The 15,585-nt window shown below is 42.4% G+C and overlaps 1 protein-coding gene across 3 annotated transcripts in view; it reads left to right on the top strand.

Annotated features, from left to right (window-relative positions):
* Positions 1-15,585, top strand: part of kndc1 (kinase non-catalytic C-lobe domain containing 1) — a 53,757-nt gene that overhangs the window by 29,037 nt on the left and 9,135 nt on the right. For all 3 annotated transcript variants that reach the window (XM_029449756.1, XM_029449758.1, XM_029449757.1), the window contains exons 17-24: positions 1,921-2,174; positions 3,430-3,785; positions 4,576-4,669; positions 4,757-4,854; positions 4,956-5,140; positions 8,753-8,863; positions 9,027-9,174; positions 10,083-10,238. In XM_029449756.1, the coding sequence (XP_029305616.1) occupies positions 1,921-2,174; positions 3,430-3,785; positions 4,576-4,669; positions 4,757-4,854; positions 4,956-5,140; positions 8,753-8,863; positions 9,027-9,174; positions 10,083-10,238 (1,402 nt within the window). The remainder of the gene's footprint in view (positions 1-1,920; positions 2,175-3,429; positions 3,786-4,575; positions 4,670-4,756; positions 4,855-4,955; positions 5,141-8,752; positions 8,864-9,026; positions 9,175-10,082; positions 10,239-15,585) is intronic.

Raw genomic sequence — 15,585 nt, 5'->3', positions numbered from 1 at the left:
TTGTGTTGACAACTGCATCTCTAGATGTGCAATGTTTTGCAGTTTAGCTAGCAAAGCACGCGACTCTTTTTCCCGCTCTTCATCAGACAAGTTCTTGAACGGCGACTCAAATTGTAATCCTTTGAACACAGCGACCTGCGCACCACAAACTAAGCACACGGCTTTACCTTTCACTTCTGTAAATAAATACTTAGCAGTCCATGTCTTCTTGAAAACGCGGCATTCTGTATCAATCTTTCTTATTTTGGCGTGAGCGGACATTTTGAGGGCTAGCCGGCCAGCATTACTTGTAGCTGTTCACGCGCGCGTACGTAAATAAAGAAAAACAGCACCCTTTTCAAAATAATAGCAACACAGTTAGAAAGTTATTTACACCATGCCCGGATGTGGCCCGTGGGCCGTAAAATGCCCAGGTCTGCTCTGGAGCCTTGTATACCGGCTGCTATAATGAAACAAAACCACAACAAAAACAATCGGCGATTGACGATAAGCAATCGGTATCGGTGGCAAAAAAACGTGATCTCTAGATGATAAACATTCTCTGGTTCCAGCTTCTCAAAAGTAAACATCTGATGTTACAGCCATGATTCATATAGTGGAGGTACAGCCATCTGATTTCTCAGAGTCAAATAATAATGAATTATCCAGTCAACCTGTACCTGATAATGCCAATGCAGTGTTTTCACTGGAAGTCACATGTTTATTAAAATCAATCACAAAAGCTCAGTGTTTGATTTAAATAGTGACAACACATCACAACACCATAGCTGTAGTAGTTCCAGTATAATATTTTGGTATATTACAAGATGTGAAATGTTAAATTCAGCAGTGATGAGATCGTTTTTCAGGGGGTGTCCTTGCTAATGAATTGAATCGGCACAGTTAGCTTACATTATGAGTTTAAGAGATTAGCTTTGGTGTCTGAATAATTACCCTAAATTGAAAAAGGATATGTTGTTAACAGTAAAACAGCCAGTAATTCTGTCTAAACAGGGAAATAAATTTGGCTTCTTGTGGTCAGATTTTTTATGTATTCTTTTTGGAATAAAAAAATGATCCAGTCCTCATTGAGCATGACCTCTGCTCCTCCTCCTCTGCACACCCTTACACAACATTCAAATGAGCAATAATGCAATATGCACTTCATACATCAACTTAAATGGTCCCTATGGTAACTGATATGTTTGTCTCTTCTGCATTGTTACTGAGTAGCATTGAAGTGTGTGTGTGTGTGTGTGTGTGGGGGGGGGGGTCAACGTGTCTGTCTGTTCACGCAGACATCTTTTTATCCAGCAGTTGCCATGCTCTTATGCTCAGAGCAATATGTGGAGAGAGCCTTTAATCTGCTGTGGTCGGAAGACATCACAGCTTTGCATAGAGATGGACTCCTCCTCGGGCAGTGGCTCGTTCACAGGGCTCAGCTGTGGAGGGTTATTTCCTTCTACTGTTCCTCTATAGAGGGAAGACTGTAGCCTCTTCATTGGGTGATGGAGAGCAGGGTGTCTGGTCCGGGTGCAACTACATTTAATGGATCCTTTGGAGTGATTTGCAAGTGCATCATATCTGCAAGTTGTGAGTGACAAGCTGCAGGATGTTTGAATGAGTCTTTTATGGCTTTGGTTCTTTGTGAAGTCTGCTATGGGTGACTGTGTTCTTCTGTGTTGTCAATGTCAAATGTCTTATGTTTAAAGATGGTTTTATGTTTTTATTGTGATGTTTTTTTATGTAAAGCAACAAACTGCTGTTCCCTAGACATATTTTCCCCTGGGTATAATTAAGTCTGTCTGTCTATCTTCCATTTGTCTTTTCTATTTTGTGCTTAAATGTATATGATTGTCATCGGTCTTTACATTTGTGCTTATTGTTGCTGGCTTTGAACTCACCGTGTGTGTTTTCTCCCTCCTCTGCAAACTCCTGCAGCGGCTGTAATGAGCAGCCTCCATCAAAGGCTGTGCAAAGGGCAGGCCTTACCCCACCCTCGATAGCCACTGACTGGGGAGAGAAGAGAGAAGTTTACCTGCATGGTTGTCTCGACCTGAACGGAAACATTCACACGTCCAGTCGTGCTGCTGTGGATTCTTGGGAAGGATCTGAGGCGTTTCATGGAGAATATGAGGCAGAACGTGCAGATTTTAAATTAAGATCAGAGGAGAGTCAACACTACATCTGTCAAGGTAGAAGAAATACTTGGATACTCTAAGAGTGTTATTTCTGTTTAGACAAAAATCAAATCCATGTAATAATGACTGCAAAAGAACTTGGTCAGGGGGAAATACGTCTGTCAGTTGACACAAAACAGGGATTTATGTTGCAAAACTTAAGTTTAAAACTGAAATATGACTTTATTTATGCCCTTTGTAACATAAACCTGATGAAAACAGTTTGGTAACTGCAGTGATTGAGGTATTTCTTTTAAATATTCTTCTTAAAGGGATAGTTTGAATGTTTTGAAGTCGGGTTGTATGAGCTACTTAAGTACAGTCAGTGTATTACCTACAGTAGATGGCGGTCGGCACGCCCCCAGTTTGTAGAAGCAGACAGGAGTTACTGCACGGAAGCTAAGCGATGTGCTGCTGTGGACGGGGGCTGCAGCAAAACGTATTTTTGCAACCTAAAAACTATCAATATTGGTTTTAAGTGTGTGCTATATTTAGAATATTTTCACTTTACCTTGCTGTCACACAGACCTTTGTTGTCGGTGAACTAATGCCGTTATCTATGGTCTCTTCAAAGCCACCACACTCTTTTGACAAAAACAGTAATTTATCTCGCAGAACATGGAAGTTGCTGCTCCACCGCTGCCTTGATCATTATGTTTGTCTTGTTGTGTGACTTTGGTGTTTTAAAGGGTTAGTTTGGATTCAACAAAGTCACACGATGACTTTGTTTTTCATACTTCATTTGTAATACTATTGAACCCCAACCCATCTGCAATGTTTTGATATATTTCATTAACTTGGCTGCTGCCTGAAGTCATGAGAGCTGTGGCTGGCTGTTGGATTCTGTTCTTAAGATTGAACCACATTGATACGAGTCCAAGGCATGCTAGCTAACTCTAAAGATGTTTTCCCTCTCCTCTGGGACTCATTCCTGGCCAATGATATTCACAAACACACCCTTGCATCTGCTTTTGTTGTGCTATTTGAATATGCTAGACATGTGGTCTTGGTTACAAACAGATTATAAGATCCTTGAGATACATAGATAGGCAGCAGTTAGAAGTTAAACTTGCTCATCTGTTAAACAGTGAGTTCATTGTGAACCCATGACAGGGTTGGCAATAAATACCCCCAGCTCCATCCCTGGATCTCTCCTTGTGTTTTTTACTTCAAATTCAGTCTCCTTTTTTTTTCCTCCTCTCCATGTGATTCAGTCGCTCTCTCTTTCTCTTTCTCTTCTCTTTGCCATTGTCCCTGTTTACTGGTTGAGTTGTGAGCACTGACAGTTCGGACGCGGCGGTCATGGAGGGAGGAGGTCATTCAGCGGGGGGCAGCGATGAAAGCCCCTCTGAAGCTGAGTTTCCATCGGGGAGAGAGGAAGGGCTGACAGGGGCCCACGACGAGCAGATGAGCCCCGACTGCTCTGAGGACATGGAGGACAGTGACTCTCTGGTGTCGGAGCGACTGCTCTCGCCCAGATCCAGAGCAGAGGGTCTGGGCCTCCGCTCCAGCCCGGCCTGGGCCTTGGCTTTCTCCGGACAAGACTGTTTCAGTCCGGAGGTTATCCAGTATGTAGTGAACCTGGGGCAGCACACAGAATCACCATGTCTGGATGTGAAAACACAGGTGGGTAGCTTACTGCCACTGAGTCATACTTGACCTTAACTCTATGGATCTGAACAAACAGAAGACTGCATGATATATTTATCAGATTCTATTTCACTAACATAAGCAAATGTATATCATATAGTGTGTTGTTATGTAATGCATGTTGTAGTAATAGGAGGGAGTGCTGTTGACAGTATATCATGTTCTATCAAAGAAGATTCTTTGTATATTCCCATCAAATGTTACTGTGTGTTTCATTACTTTTTGGTGATAAACTGCAGGTTTTGATTTTGTGTTTTAATTTCCATTCTTTGTGCATTTTACCCATGTTTCACCCAAGTGCTTTTTCACTTCCTAGTTTTATTCAGTGGCCGGGTTTTATGAATAACTGCAGGAATTATTTCCCTATCTGTAATGAAGTGGAACACAGTGAGGCTTTAGGGTAAATAGGACGAGAACATGTGGGGGACTTTGAGATAATTGGAATATTATTCTCTCCAAACTGGATGTGAATATTAATATTTGAACTTGGCCCTTGGCAAAAGAAGTTACTGTCATTTGCCAAAGAATATTAATCTATGGTCTTTGTGTTTGCACACTTTGATGGCACCACTGCTTCTTCAAAAGGTTTATGCAACCGCTAATGACGGACCTTAAGAGCCGTGCTGCCGCGACTTCTCGTTCATTGTACTTCAAAAGAACTGTGGCATTCTGTTGCCGTGGTGAAGAGAGAAACACTGAAAGCACCCGAAGTGTTCTTTCTGTGAAAGGTGTGTGTTATTTTAGGGCCTTGTGTGTGATTTTGCAGGAACTGCAGCAGCAGCTGATGATTGAAACAAAGAACCTAAAGAAAACGAGAAATTTCTACCAGAAGCTGATTCAACAAGAGAGAAAAAACAAAGGTACCCATTTCATTACGCTGTTAGTACATGGACATGCCAATGCGTATCTTCCAGTGTGATCTATAACACAGTGAATGTTTCTCAAAGGTTCTGACAACAAACTGATGCTGTCCAGACTCAAGTCCCAGCTTGAGGAACTTCGATCCAAAGTGGTCTTCTTGGATTGTGTGAAGAAATACCTTGAGGTACTTACAAAGTACTACAAATCCCAACACTGATATTTCTCATTCATTTCCTATCGACTTGGCTCTTCTATCTTTTGATATGATTTCTTGTATTTCTGCAGATTCTGAGTGTGGACCAGTGGGGTTTTGAAGTTTCATTACTCCCCTCCTTGGCTGTGTGTGGACCTGGCTCTTTGGACTTCCAGTCCTCAGAGGACCCATCTGTTCTGAGCTTTACTACCTGCAAAGGGAAGAGCACTCTGCAAGCTGGCTCTCCTCTGGGCCTCATGGCTTACCTCTACGCCAGGTATTACTGATGAGGTTTTCGTTTTGAAAAGTGCAAGCCTAACAACATATTCACTATAAGTCACAACAACAACACATTCGGCTTAAACCCAAAATGTTCCCACACCAGAGCTGTGGACGATAAGTCAATAGCGTAAAAATGATCGTGGAGATGTACATATATCAGATCATGGACCATCAGAGGGGCACTTGAATGCACCATTGGCCTTGGAGGAGGTCTGTACTAACACAGTGCCTTTCTAGGTATTATATACATATGACATGACTTCCATTTTCCTTCATGCTTGGATGAAGGCCACTAGGCCGAAACATTAGCATGTTGTTTTGACATATCCACAAGAAATTGGTGAAATTGAGATGAGTCCATTGTGTCCTGAAGATCTTCGTGTGTGCCTGTTTACCTTTGGGTATTCAACTTTGGAACTTTATGAACTTTTTAGCACCACAACACTGGGACGGTAGATCCTCTCAAAGATCTAAATGCAGTGTGTTCTCTTACTGGATCCTGTCATTTGCAACCAAACAGAGGAACGCCTGCACTTTAGTGTATGGCGTTTTGTAGGCTGTCATTTTGTTATGCCTCCGTGCTGACAATTATGTTTTCCGGTTGTTGTTCCGTACGACCCATTCTCGTGAATGTGATATCTCAAATGTCCTCATATTTGGCACTAATTGTTCCCTTGGACTCAAAGATGAACTGATTATAATTTGGTGGTCAAAGGTCAAGACATGTTTTTGGTCATAACTCAACAATTCATACGCTAATTGTGACAATTTTTACACAAATGTCTAATTTGATAAAATGATGAAGTTATTCTAGGTCAATCTGGGTCGAGTGAAGAGAAGAAAATGTGTTTGTGCAGGATGTCCCGTGTCGGGCGATTCTAGTGACGATTCTCTCTGGTCAATAAGTGGTCTGCAATGTTTTTAGTCCACCTTTTAGTATCGGCTCAGCTCGCTTTGAACCTCGGCTGAGGTGGCACCAGAAAAGGAGCCAGGCAACTGTTGCCAAAGCTCAAAGCACCGCTGTGCCTAAGTACCACCTCACAGAGCTGCTAGCATGGTTGTACACCTGAAATCCCATGAGAAGACAAAAAACAACAATATGTTGGTTTGTCTCAATACTCTCTGACTTCCCTACCCATTAGCCACTCATTCTCAAGCCCCATGTTTATGGTAATACAGGAACATGTGACAGTGCTGCTCATTGATTTGTTTCTAATCATCTTTAGACAACCATGGAGCTCTATCAGGCTTCGGCTACCGACAATTTGATGATAACAAGAAAAATATGGAATATCGCCATAATTATACTTTAATATGTCCAACTGAGTGCAATAAATTACTCAAAGCTGCTCATGTACTGTGAGACACTTAGAGACACTGTTTGTACTGTTCCTCTTAAGCTTAACAATTCATGTACAGCAAACGTAGTGAAAAAGTAACATTTGAAATTGCCATCTCCTATTCTGATCTTGAAATCTGACATTTCATGACCTGGTTTGTATTTGTTGCCATGGGAAACCGCATCAACAATGATAGAAACAGGGACACAATCAATCGTTTTTCAAGACACTTTCAATTCCCACTGCCTCCAGCTGAAGCATTGATGTCCTCAAAATGTGGCTGATTTAACAACTTAGTAAATATAGCTAAACTAAAGTAACAACTAAATATAGGCAAGTGTATCATTTCCTCTGGGGATGGGAGGCACATGTCCACATAACTTTTCAAAATACTACTTTTGTTCTTATACAATTTCAGTTTGATTCAGTCGCTAAACGAATGAGAGAAACTCTAAGTTGGTCAATAAAATACTTAGATGAGAATTTTAACATTTAACAAAGTTCATTATCGCCGTGCACTCACATTGTTTAAGCTTTACAAGCCGTAGCGAATAGTTTATGAACTTTATTTGCCTCTCAAGCTAACATACAAGCTACTCTACCTTCTTGGTATGACGCTTGTGGGGAAGACTTCAGACGTGACTCATGGCTGAAATAAAGATCCCCAACTCCTCTGTATTTTGGGTAAAAGATTATTTTGCTGTTTTTATTCAAAGCTAATGCAGTAAAAGACAGTCTTTGTAGTAAAGACAGAAATAAATGAATATTTATTGAGGTACATTGAAAATTGTAGTTTGAAATTGTTGTCCAACATTTTTTAATATAACATTTTAACAATATTCATCAAGAAGTCTCTATCATAGTAAACATTATAGATGAGTATTTGGTTGGTTGGTGCATTATTATGCAGACATGTATGTGCGGTTGGGACGTTGTTTTTTGACAGGAAGTATGCCTCTGCGATTCACCATGCTCATACTCAGGCACACACTATTCACTTTCAACCTCAAAGTGGAACCCTTCAGACTATAGCTTACATTGTATTCATAGTTTTGAAATCTACAGCATGGAAGTACCTTTTTTTGCGCTTTTGTTATTTTTCTTGTTCTTGTGTCACACATACAAAATACATATTGTGTGAAAGCTCATTGTTCTGGCCCATTAGCTGGTGCTAGTGCAAAAAGCAGACAGAAAAAAAAGACAAAGGCTTTTCCTGTTTAAATACGACCTACTTTAATGTCACTGAGTAAGAGTTTCACTTTCACAAACAGTTTTCTTTTTTAGTGCAGAACAATGTGTCCCTTGTACTCCTTAACTAAATTGTGCCTTAAATATTTGAGTTGGGATCTTAAAAAATGTGATAAATTATTAGCAGACACTCAAATAACTTCCATTGCTGTTCAAGTAGTCTGTGAGTAATGGAAGGTTATTTCTGGCCCATCAGCTGATCATCAGCTAAATGTGTGTTCGTGAGGGTCTTCCCTCCCTGGGATTGTTAGCAAAGTTAGCCGGGGGCATTTAGGACAGTATTGCTTATAATTCTTACCTTGTTACAAATTAACAAAAAGGAGACCAAAAACAAGACAAAATCTTTTCTTTATGGAATAAGACCATATCTTGAAGTCACTGAGTAAATGTTTACTCAAGTGGCAGCCAGTCAGTAACCTCAGTAATTGATGAGAAAATAATAATTTTACTCATATTTAGTTTTTCCCCCCCAAAGAAATGTAGACAAGAAGATAGAAGGTGTTAAAAAGACATTGACATTTTTCATTTCATTTTGATAGAAAAGTATCCCAACCGTCTACAAACAAATGCTCTCTAGATGAAAAAACATTTATATTATATATATACTATCTGACTTTGTTGATCTCCATGAGTACACATTTGTTTATCAGATCACATGACAACCACAACCACATTTGTGTGTTGTGATGGTATGACGCTCCCTCGCACTGAAAGGAGCCATTTAAAGGAATTCAAGGCACCTAGGGACATCTCGATTTAAACTAAATGTGAGGAGACCCTGAAGGTATCACATCCCTCACATGGTCTTAACATTCTTGAAGGGAGTTAAAGGAATATACTGGGAATATGTTTTGGTTGACCAGGACAAGTACCTGGATATAAAAGAAGATTCTCTGTTCATTCTTGCATCCTTCGTTTGCAGTGGAATGTTTAAAGGTATATGTCATTGAAAATAAACCTGTTAAACTGTGTTGCTTTTTAAACTTAACTCAGTGTCACTTTGCTCCTCTTCATCGCAGAAATGCTGCTGTGGAGGGCTACATCCAGCAGTTCCTGTACACCTATCGTTTCCTCTGCTCCCCTGAACAGTTACTGCAGTTCATAACGGATAAATTCATCACTGCTGCAAGGTACTGTGTATCCAACAGCTCATGACTACACAAAGAACCAGCTGTGTTCAGTACTGTACAGTATGCAGAGAAGGAAACATCATCCTCTCCTGTCCACACCACACAGTATGAAACATCTTTGCACTGATTGTGTGACCGTTCTGTTGGTTTTTGTTCATGCCAGGCAAGGGCCAGACATGTCAGGAGACGGGGAAAAGATGTTCCATCGCAGTTTGGAGCTGCTCCAGTTCTGGATAACAGACTTTAAACAGGTGGACTTCACACCTGAGTCCAGCCTTGTGGATACGTTGGAAAGCTTCCTGAACACTGAGGTGACCACATGAGCATATGTTTTGCTCTGCACTTCACAGAGATGACTTGTCAAAATGGGCATAGTATGAGACACAGTGTTTGCAGTATGTTCTGTCTAATGTTTGAGTACAGAGATCCTCTTCTGTTGATTATAATCTTCTTTTTCTTTTTTGACGCATACATTTATTGGCAGTTTTTCTAAAACATCAAGACATACCCTAACACCACCCCCCCCCCCCCCACCCATCTCCCTCGCTGCGATAATAAAGTTAACATGGACATAACTTAATAAACAAAACTCCTTAACAAAAGCTGCTAAATCAGAAGCTTCACATTATTCCATCACATCTTTTATACTAACTCGAAGAAGTTGTACTTCTACGAATGTACGAATTTCACTCCATATTTTATAAAAGCGATCACGCTTTCCTTTGATAACAAAGGTTAATTTTTCATTGAGAGGTTTTTCACTTACTGACTTATAGATAGGGCTTTTCTGGGGTTTTCCAAAAGACAGATAATATTATATTCAGCTTGAAGAAGAGAGGGAAACCATTAATAATCTTTTATAGTGTTGGAGGCATCGACCTTCCTGTGTGTCAACATATTGTACGAGTTAAAAGACCATGGCAAACAGTGTTGTCTTAATATTTGACGTAGCAGAGCAAAAGGCAAGTTTTAGAGTCAGATTTATTTCTCTTTATGTATTACCCTTTTCCAACTAAATAGACTCCTTTCCCATTGCCAGTAGATGCGTATGTCTTTCTGCTGATAAATACCCGTTAATACTGCAGAGTCCCGGGATGAATGTCGATTGCAACCTTTCAAAAACAAAAACCCAAGTTTTTTTTCGTCCAGTGGGAAATGGGTGAAACATACAATGTCTGCATTACTTGTAGTTGCCTCATCCTGTGCTTGTTTCCCTCAGGTAATTCCTGTAGACAGCCGAGGAGAGGCCTTTCTTGCTGCTCTCCACAACCCTCCTTGTACGACTTGGAGCCAAGGAAGAGGAAGCCTCATCAGGCTTGAGGAGGATGATGATTTCATGTGTGTGCATTCGTCTACTGAGGATCTTGAGAGAAAGGTCAGTATAATATGGTGACAAGCTAAGAAAACAGTAACTCTGTTCTTCCTAATCTGTTAAGATTATCTGTAGTGGTCAACTACAATACATGTATTATATTTATACATTTGCAGTTTAGGCCATGATTATCTGAAATCTCCATATCCTGTCAAATATGGACATTTCCCACATTTTTCCTGTTTTATATTATATTAAACTGGACTGTTTTGGACTGACAAAACAAGACATTTAAGGCCCTTTCACACCTGCCTCTGTTAGTCCGAACTTCCAGACTTTTCAGTTTATTTATTACCTTAATTACAGGTGTGAAACCTCTCCCAGACCAAACAGCCTAACCTCTGATGAAAAGAGGAAAATATTTTTGTGATGGTTTGGACTTTCAGACCAATTACAGGAAGTTCAGACAGAGAGCGAGAGAGAGAGAGAGCGAGAGAGAGAGAGCGAGAGAGAGAGCGAGAGAGAGCGAGAGAGAGAGAGAGAGAGAGAGAGAGAGCGAGAGAGAGAGCGAGAGAGCGAGAGAGAGAGAGAGAGAGCGAGAGAGAGAGAGAGAGAGAGAGAGAGAGAGAGAGAGAGAGAGAGAGACTTTGATTTTTCAAAAACACTTTATTTACATATTCTTAAAACAAACAGTTTACTCATAAAGTGTAACGAAAAATCATATTATCATATCAAAAAATATACATTTATAAATATATAAAAATTATCCAATAAAAACCTGTGCAAAGTGTAAACATTCATTGTTCACAGTGCAGATAATATTTTTAAAACACCAACGTTTTTTAAAAGTGTCGAGATCCCCGGTATGTTTGTGAAACCTAAAATCAAGCCAGAGTCTTGCCCTGATATTACACAGCCGCACTGTCTTGGCCTCCTGCCCCTCTCTGTTCTCAACTCTGTTTTTCCTGCTGATATAGATGGCCATTTTTGCCTCTCCCGAGAGGAAATTTAGGAGCTTTTTACACAGTTCATACATAGAGTCTTTTTGTCGGCTCTGTGCAGCGTCAGTCCTGCCGGGTTGGTGACCTTGAGCAGGGGACCGGTCAGTACTCCCAGCCCTGGGCTCAGGTTGATCTCTGGAAAAGGGTCTGCTGGGTCTGGAGAAGCCTTCCCGTCACTGTAGTCTTTTATTGTTCTCTTCTCCTTCCCCGATAGCCTCTGGCTCCACAGCTCCAGAATCCTCTCAGCCACTCAAACGGAGGTCAGACCCAGCAGCAAGCCCAGGGCTCGGGCATCACTCAGCGCCGGCCCCACTGCATCCACCAGTTGCTGCAAGCACAGGGTTTTGGACCTGCAGAGCGCCACCATCAGGCTGGGTGTGCTGCTGCTGCTGACATCCAGCCTGGCTCTGTAAATCAAAGGCTCCTTCAACAACCAGTGCAGAGAGTCCGACATTGGACACCTTTTATGATTAAAAAGGGCCCAAGACTTAAAAACACCCTGATAAAAAGGAGGCAGCCCATTTAACTTTAAAAAATTAGAATCAGTTAAAAACAGAGCAGCATCCAGCCCCAGGTTATTTACACGTCTGAGAATGCAGCTGGTCACATCTCTCCACACCAAATCAGCCGGGCCGGTAAGATATTTTTGTAAAAACTGAAGTCTAAAAGTGGCTGTTCGGCTGGCCAGGTGGACAAGGCCCTGTCCCCCCTCCTCTCTGGATAAAAACAGCACCCCCTGTTGCACCCAGTGTAGACCATCCCAAAAAAAATCTACCATTTCTTTCTGTAGTTTTGCTAAAAGGCCTGAGGGAGGGTCTACACAGGTTAGACGGTGCCACAATTGGGATGCTACAAGGTTGTTTAAAACCAAAACCCTACCTTTAAAAGACATCTGAGGGAGCAGCCACTTCCACTTGGAAAGCTTTCCCTGAATCTTTTCTGTGACGTTCTCCCAGTTCTTCTGGACAATAATTTATTTTCCTAAAAACACGCCGAGATATTTCAGGCCGTCAGTTCTCCAGGTGAGGCTCTGGGGAAGAACTGGGAGACCGCCACGCCACTCCCCGACAGCGAGGGCCTCACTTTTCTTCCAATTTACCTTCGCCGCCGATGTTACACTAAAACTATCTACTATATCTGTTAAAATGTCCGCATCTCTCTGGCTTTTAATAAAAACAATAATATCATCTGCGTATGCGGATAAAACAAATCTGCTATTAAAACCAGGTAAAACCAGACCTTGTAGGTTGGAGCGTATTTCGCAGAGGAGAGGTTCCAGGGAGAGCGCATAGAGCATCCCCGACAGAGCACAGCCCTGCCGGACCCCTCTACACACTCTAAAAGGAGCACACAGAGTACCATTAAACTTCAGCACACTCTCAACTTCACTGTACAACACCTTGATCTTGCCTATGAAACCAGCGCTGAACCCAAACTTCTCCATTACTTTCCAGAGGAAGTTGTGTTCAACGCGGTCAAAAGCCTTTTCCTGGTCTAGAGAAATCAGACCAGTATCAAAGCCCAATGAGCTGGAGACCTCCAAAACATCTCGAATTAGGTAGACATTGTCTACCATGGACCTGCCGGGCACACAGTAGGTCTGGTCCCGGTGGATGACCTGCTCCATAGCCCCCCCCAGCCTGGTGGCCAGAGCTTTGGACAGAAGCTTGTAATCCACACACAGCAAAGACACAGGGCGCCAGTTTCCGATGTCCTGCAGGTTTCCTTTCTTGGGCAGGAGCGTTATCACGGCCCTGCGGCAGGACATCGGCATGGAACCAGAGGCCAGACTCTCGTTAAAAACATCTAAAAGATCTGTTGCTAAAATGTCCCAATATGCTTTAAAAAACTCAACAGTGAGGCCGTCGATGCCGGGAGCCCGCCGTCCTTGCATTTTTTGCAGAGCAGCCTGTAGCTCCCGTGTGGTCAACGGCCCCTCCAGCTGTGAGTTGGTTTGCTCTGCTACCTGAGGTAGTCCCCCTAAAAACCCCTCTAAAAACGTTTCCTCCCCCTCGTACTCACTCGAGTATAGGGAGGAATAAAAACTCACAGCCCGTGTTCTGATCTGGCTTGGTTCCGTTATCTCTTGCCCTGTGACTGAGAGCAGTGAGTGGATTACCCTCTTCTGTCCGTTCTTCTTCTCCAGGCCGAAGAAGAAACTGGATGGAGCATCCATTTCGGTGGCGTTTTGGAACCGGGACCGGACCAATGCGCCCTGGACTTTAACGTCTAGCAGGTCGGCTAATGCCATTTTTTTTTACTTTGAGGATTTCAATATATCCTCGATCTCCTGTGGACTCACTTATTTGTTCTAGTTCCACTATATCACCCTCCAGGTCTTTCATAGATCTGGTGATGTCATGTGTGACATTGAGGGTGTGCTGCTGACAAAGCATTTTAATTTCAGTCTTACCATGGTCCCACCACTGCCTAAGACTGTTAAAATCACTCTTCCTTTGCCTAAAAACACTCCAGAAATAAATAAAAGCTTCTCTAAAATTTTTATCAAATGTTAAAACTGAGTTAAAGTGCCAGTATGCGCTTCTTGGCAACACATTTCTTATAAAAACATTATATAAAAGCAAAGAGTGATCTGTAAAACCAACAGGTATAATATTACACATTTTAAAAATGTTAAAATGATGTTTAAAACAATAAATACGATCTAACCTGGCAGAGGAAATCCTATTCCCTCTGCAGTGGGACCATGTGTATTGTTTAGCCTCTGCGTTCATCCTCCTCCATACATCCACCAGACCATGAGAGCGGACCAGCTGCCTCAGAACATGCTGGGACGCTGGATGCGTTTCTGCATGGTTCCGATCTAAAAAAGCATTTTCTGTACAGTTAAAATCCCCCCCCAAGAATAAAAAATCCTCCGAGGCACAGCTATTTAAAACATCATTAATTTTTTGTAAAAACAACTTCCTCTCTGCACCGATTGTTGGGGCATACACATTTATAAAAACGGCATTAAAAAGGTCAAACCGGGCTTTTACTAAAAGCAACCTCCCCTCGATAAAATGCTCGACCTCCAGTGAGACTGGAGTAAAAGATTTGGAGAAGAGGAAGCCCACTCCTCCACTAAGAGATGTGTTGTGGCTTAAAATGACTTCCCCTTCCCACTCCCTCCTCCAGTCTATCTCGTTAGAGCCGTCGCTGTGCGTCTCCTGTAAAAAAAGGACATCAATGTGTTTTAATTTTGCAGTTTCATAAATTTGTGTCCTTTTTTTAAAAACTCTGGCTCCGTTCACATTTAAAACACCCACTTTAAAAGTATCCATGGCTGACATGTTAAAATAAGAAAAAATAAAAACAAATTAATTAATTAAGACCCCCATCATCACTGTTTATTTGTTTTTTTACTTTAAGCACCAGTTTTTTTAATCTATAAACCTCCTGCTCAATGAGGCCAGACTCTTTTTGGCTCATATGGAATCTGCTTGAGCTAATAAAAACGAGTAAATCCGGAAAATAATCCTCCACTTTTACTCCGTGTTGGTTTTTTGTGTGTTGGAGGAAAACTTTCAACATTTCAACTGAGTACATTTTTGTTTTCTGGCTGTTGGTCAGAGTAAAACCAGGGATGTTGCTGCTGTCTGACACACACTCCTCTTCACTAGCACTGTCTTCTGCCTGTCCCTGCTTCCTGCCTGTCTGTCCTTCCTCCCCGACTTTACTATTCTTGGCATCACTGGATGCACTCTGACTTTTCTTTTTCCGTTTTGTGGCAGGTTTTGTTTTTTTTAACCTCTTCCTCCATCTCTGCCTCTTCTACCTGCTCACTCCACGGAACCTGTATTTTTCCTGTCCTCTCTCCTTCTACACCACCCATTTCCTCAACTACATCGCCCGCTTCCTTTTCCTCTTCTGTCCTTACCTCACTCACCTCCTCTGCCTCACTTGCCTCCTTTACCTCTCCTACTCCTACTACACTCACCTCCTCTGCATCCCCCCCCTCTTTTGCTACATCACTTACCTCCTTTAAATCTTCTACTCTCATCTCACCAACCTCCTCTGTACCACCTACCTCTTCCCCACCACCCATCTCTACTACAGCACCCATCTCCTCTACCTCTTCTCCTCCCATACCACCTGACACCCCCTGCACTTCCTCTCCCTGTTTTTTTTGTTTTTTTTCCCCATTTTTTTCCACCACACCAAGTGAATTAACACCACCTATCCCGTGTACAAAGCTGGACACAGCAGCTGCGCGTCCTGGCGCGGTGCGTGGAGCGGCCACCGGCCGCCCCAGCGGAGAGCCCTCCTCCGAAGCCGCGGCTTCTCCCGGCGAAGAGCCCCCCGGCCGGCGAGAGCCCCGGGCGGCAGCCGCTCCTCCAGGATCCGGCGGAGCTGGACCCCCGCGCTTCGGACAGGCTCTCGCGGTGTGTCCCTCCTCCCCGCAACCA

This window comes from Cottoperca gobio, chromosome 15 (assembly GCF_900634415.1).
Source record: "Cottoperca gobio chromosome 15, fCotGob3.1, whole genome shotgun sequence".
Lineage (NCBI taxonomy): Eukaryota > Metazoa > Chordata > Actinopteri > Perciformes > Bovichtidae > Cottoperca > Cottoperca gobio.
This window is presented reverse-complemented; position numbering and strand designations above follow the sequence as displayed.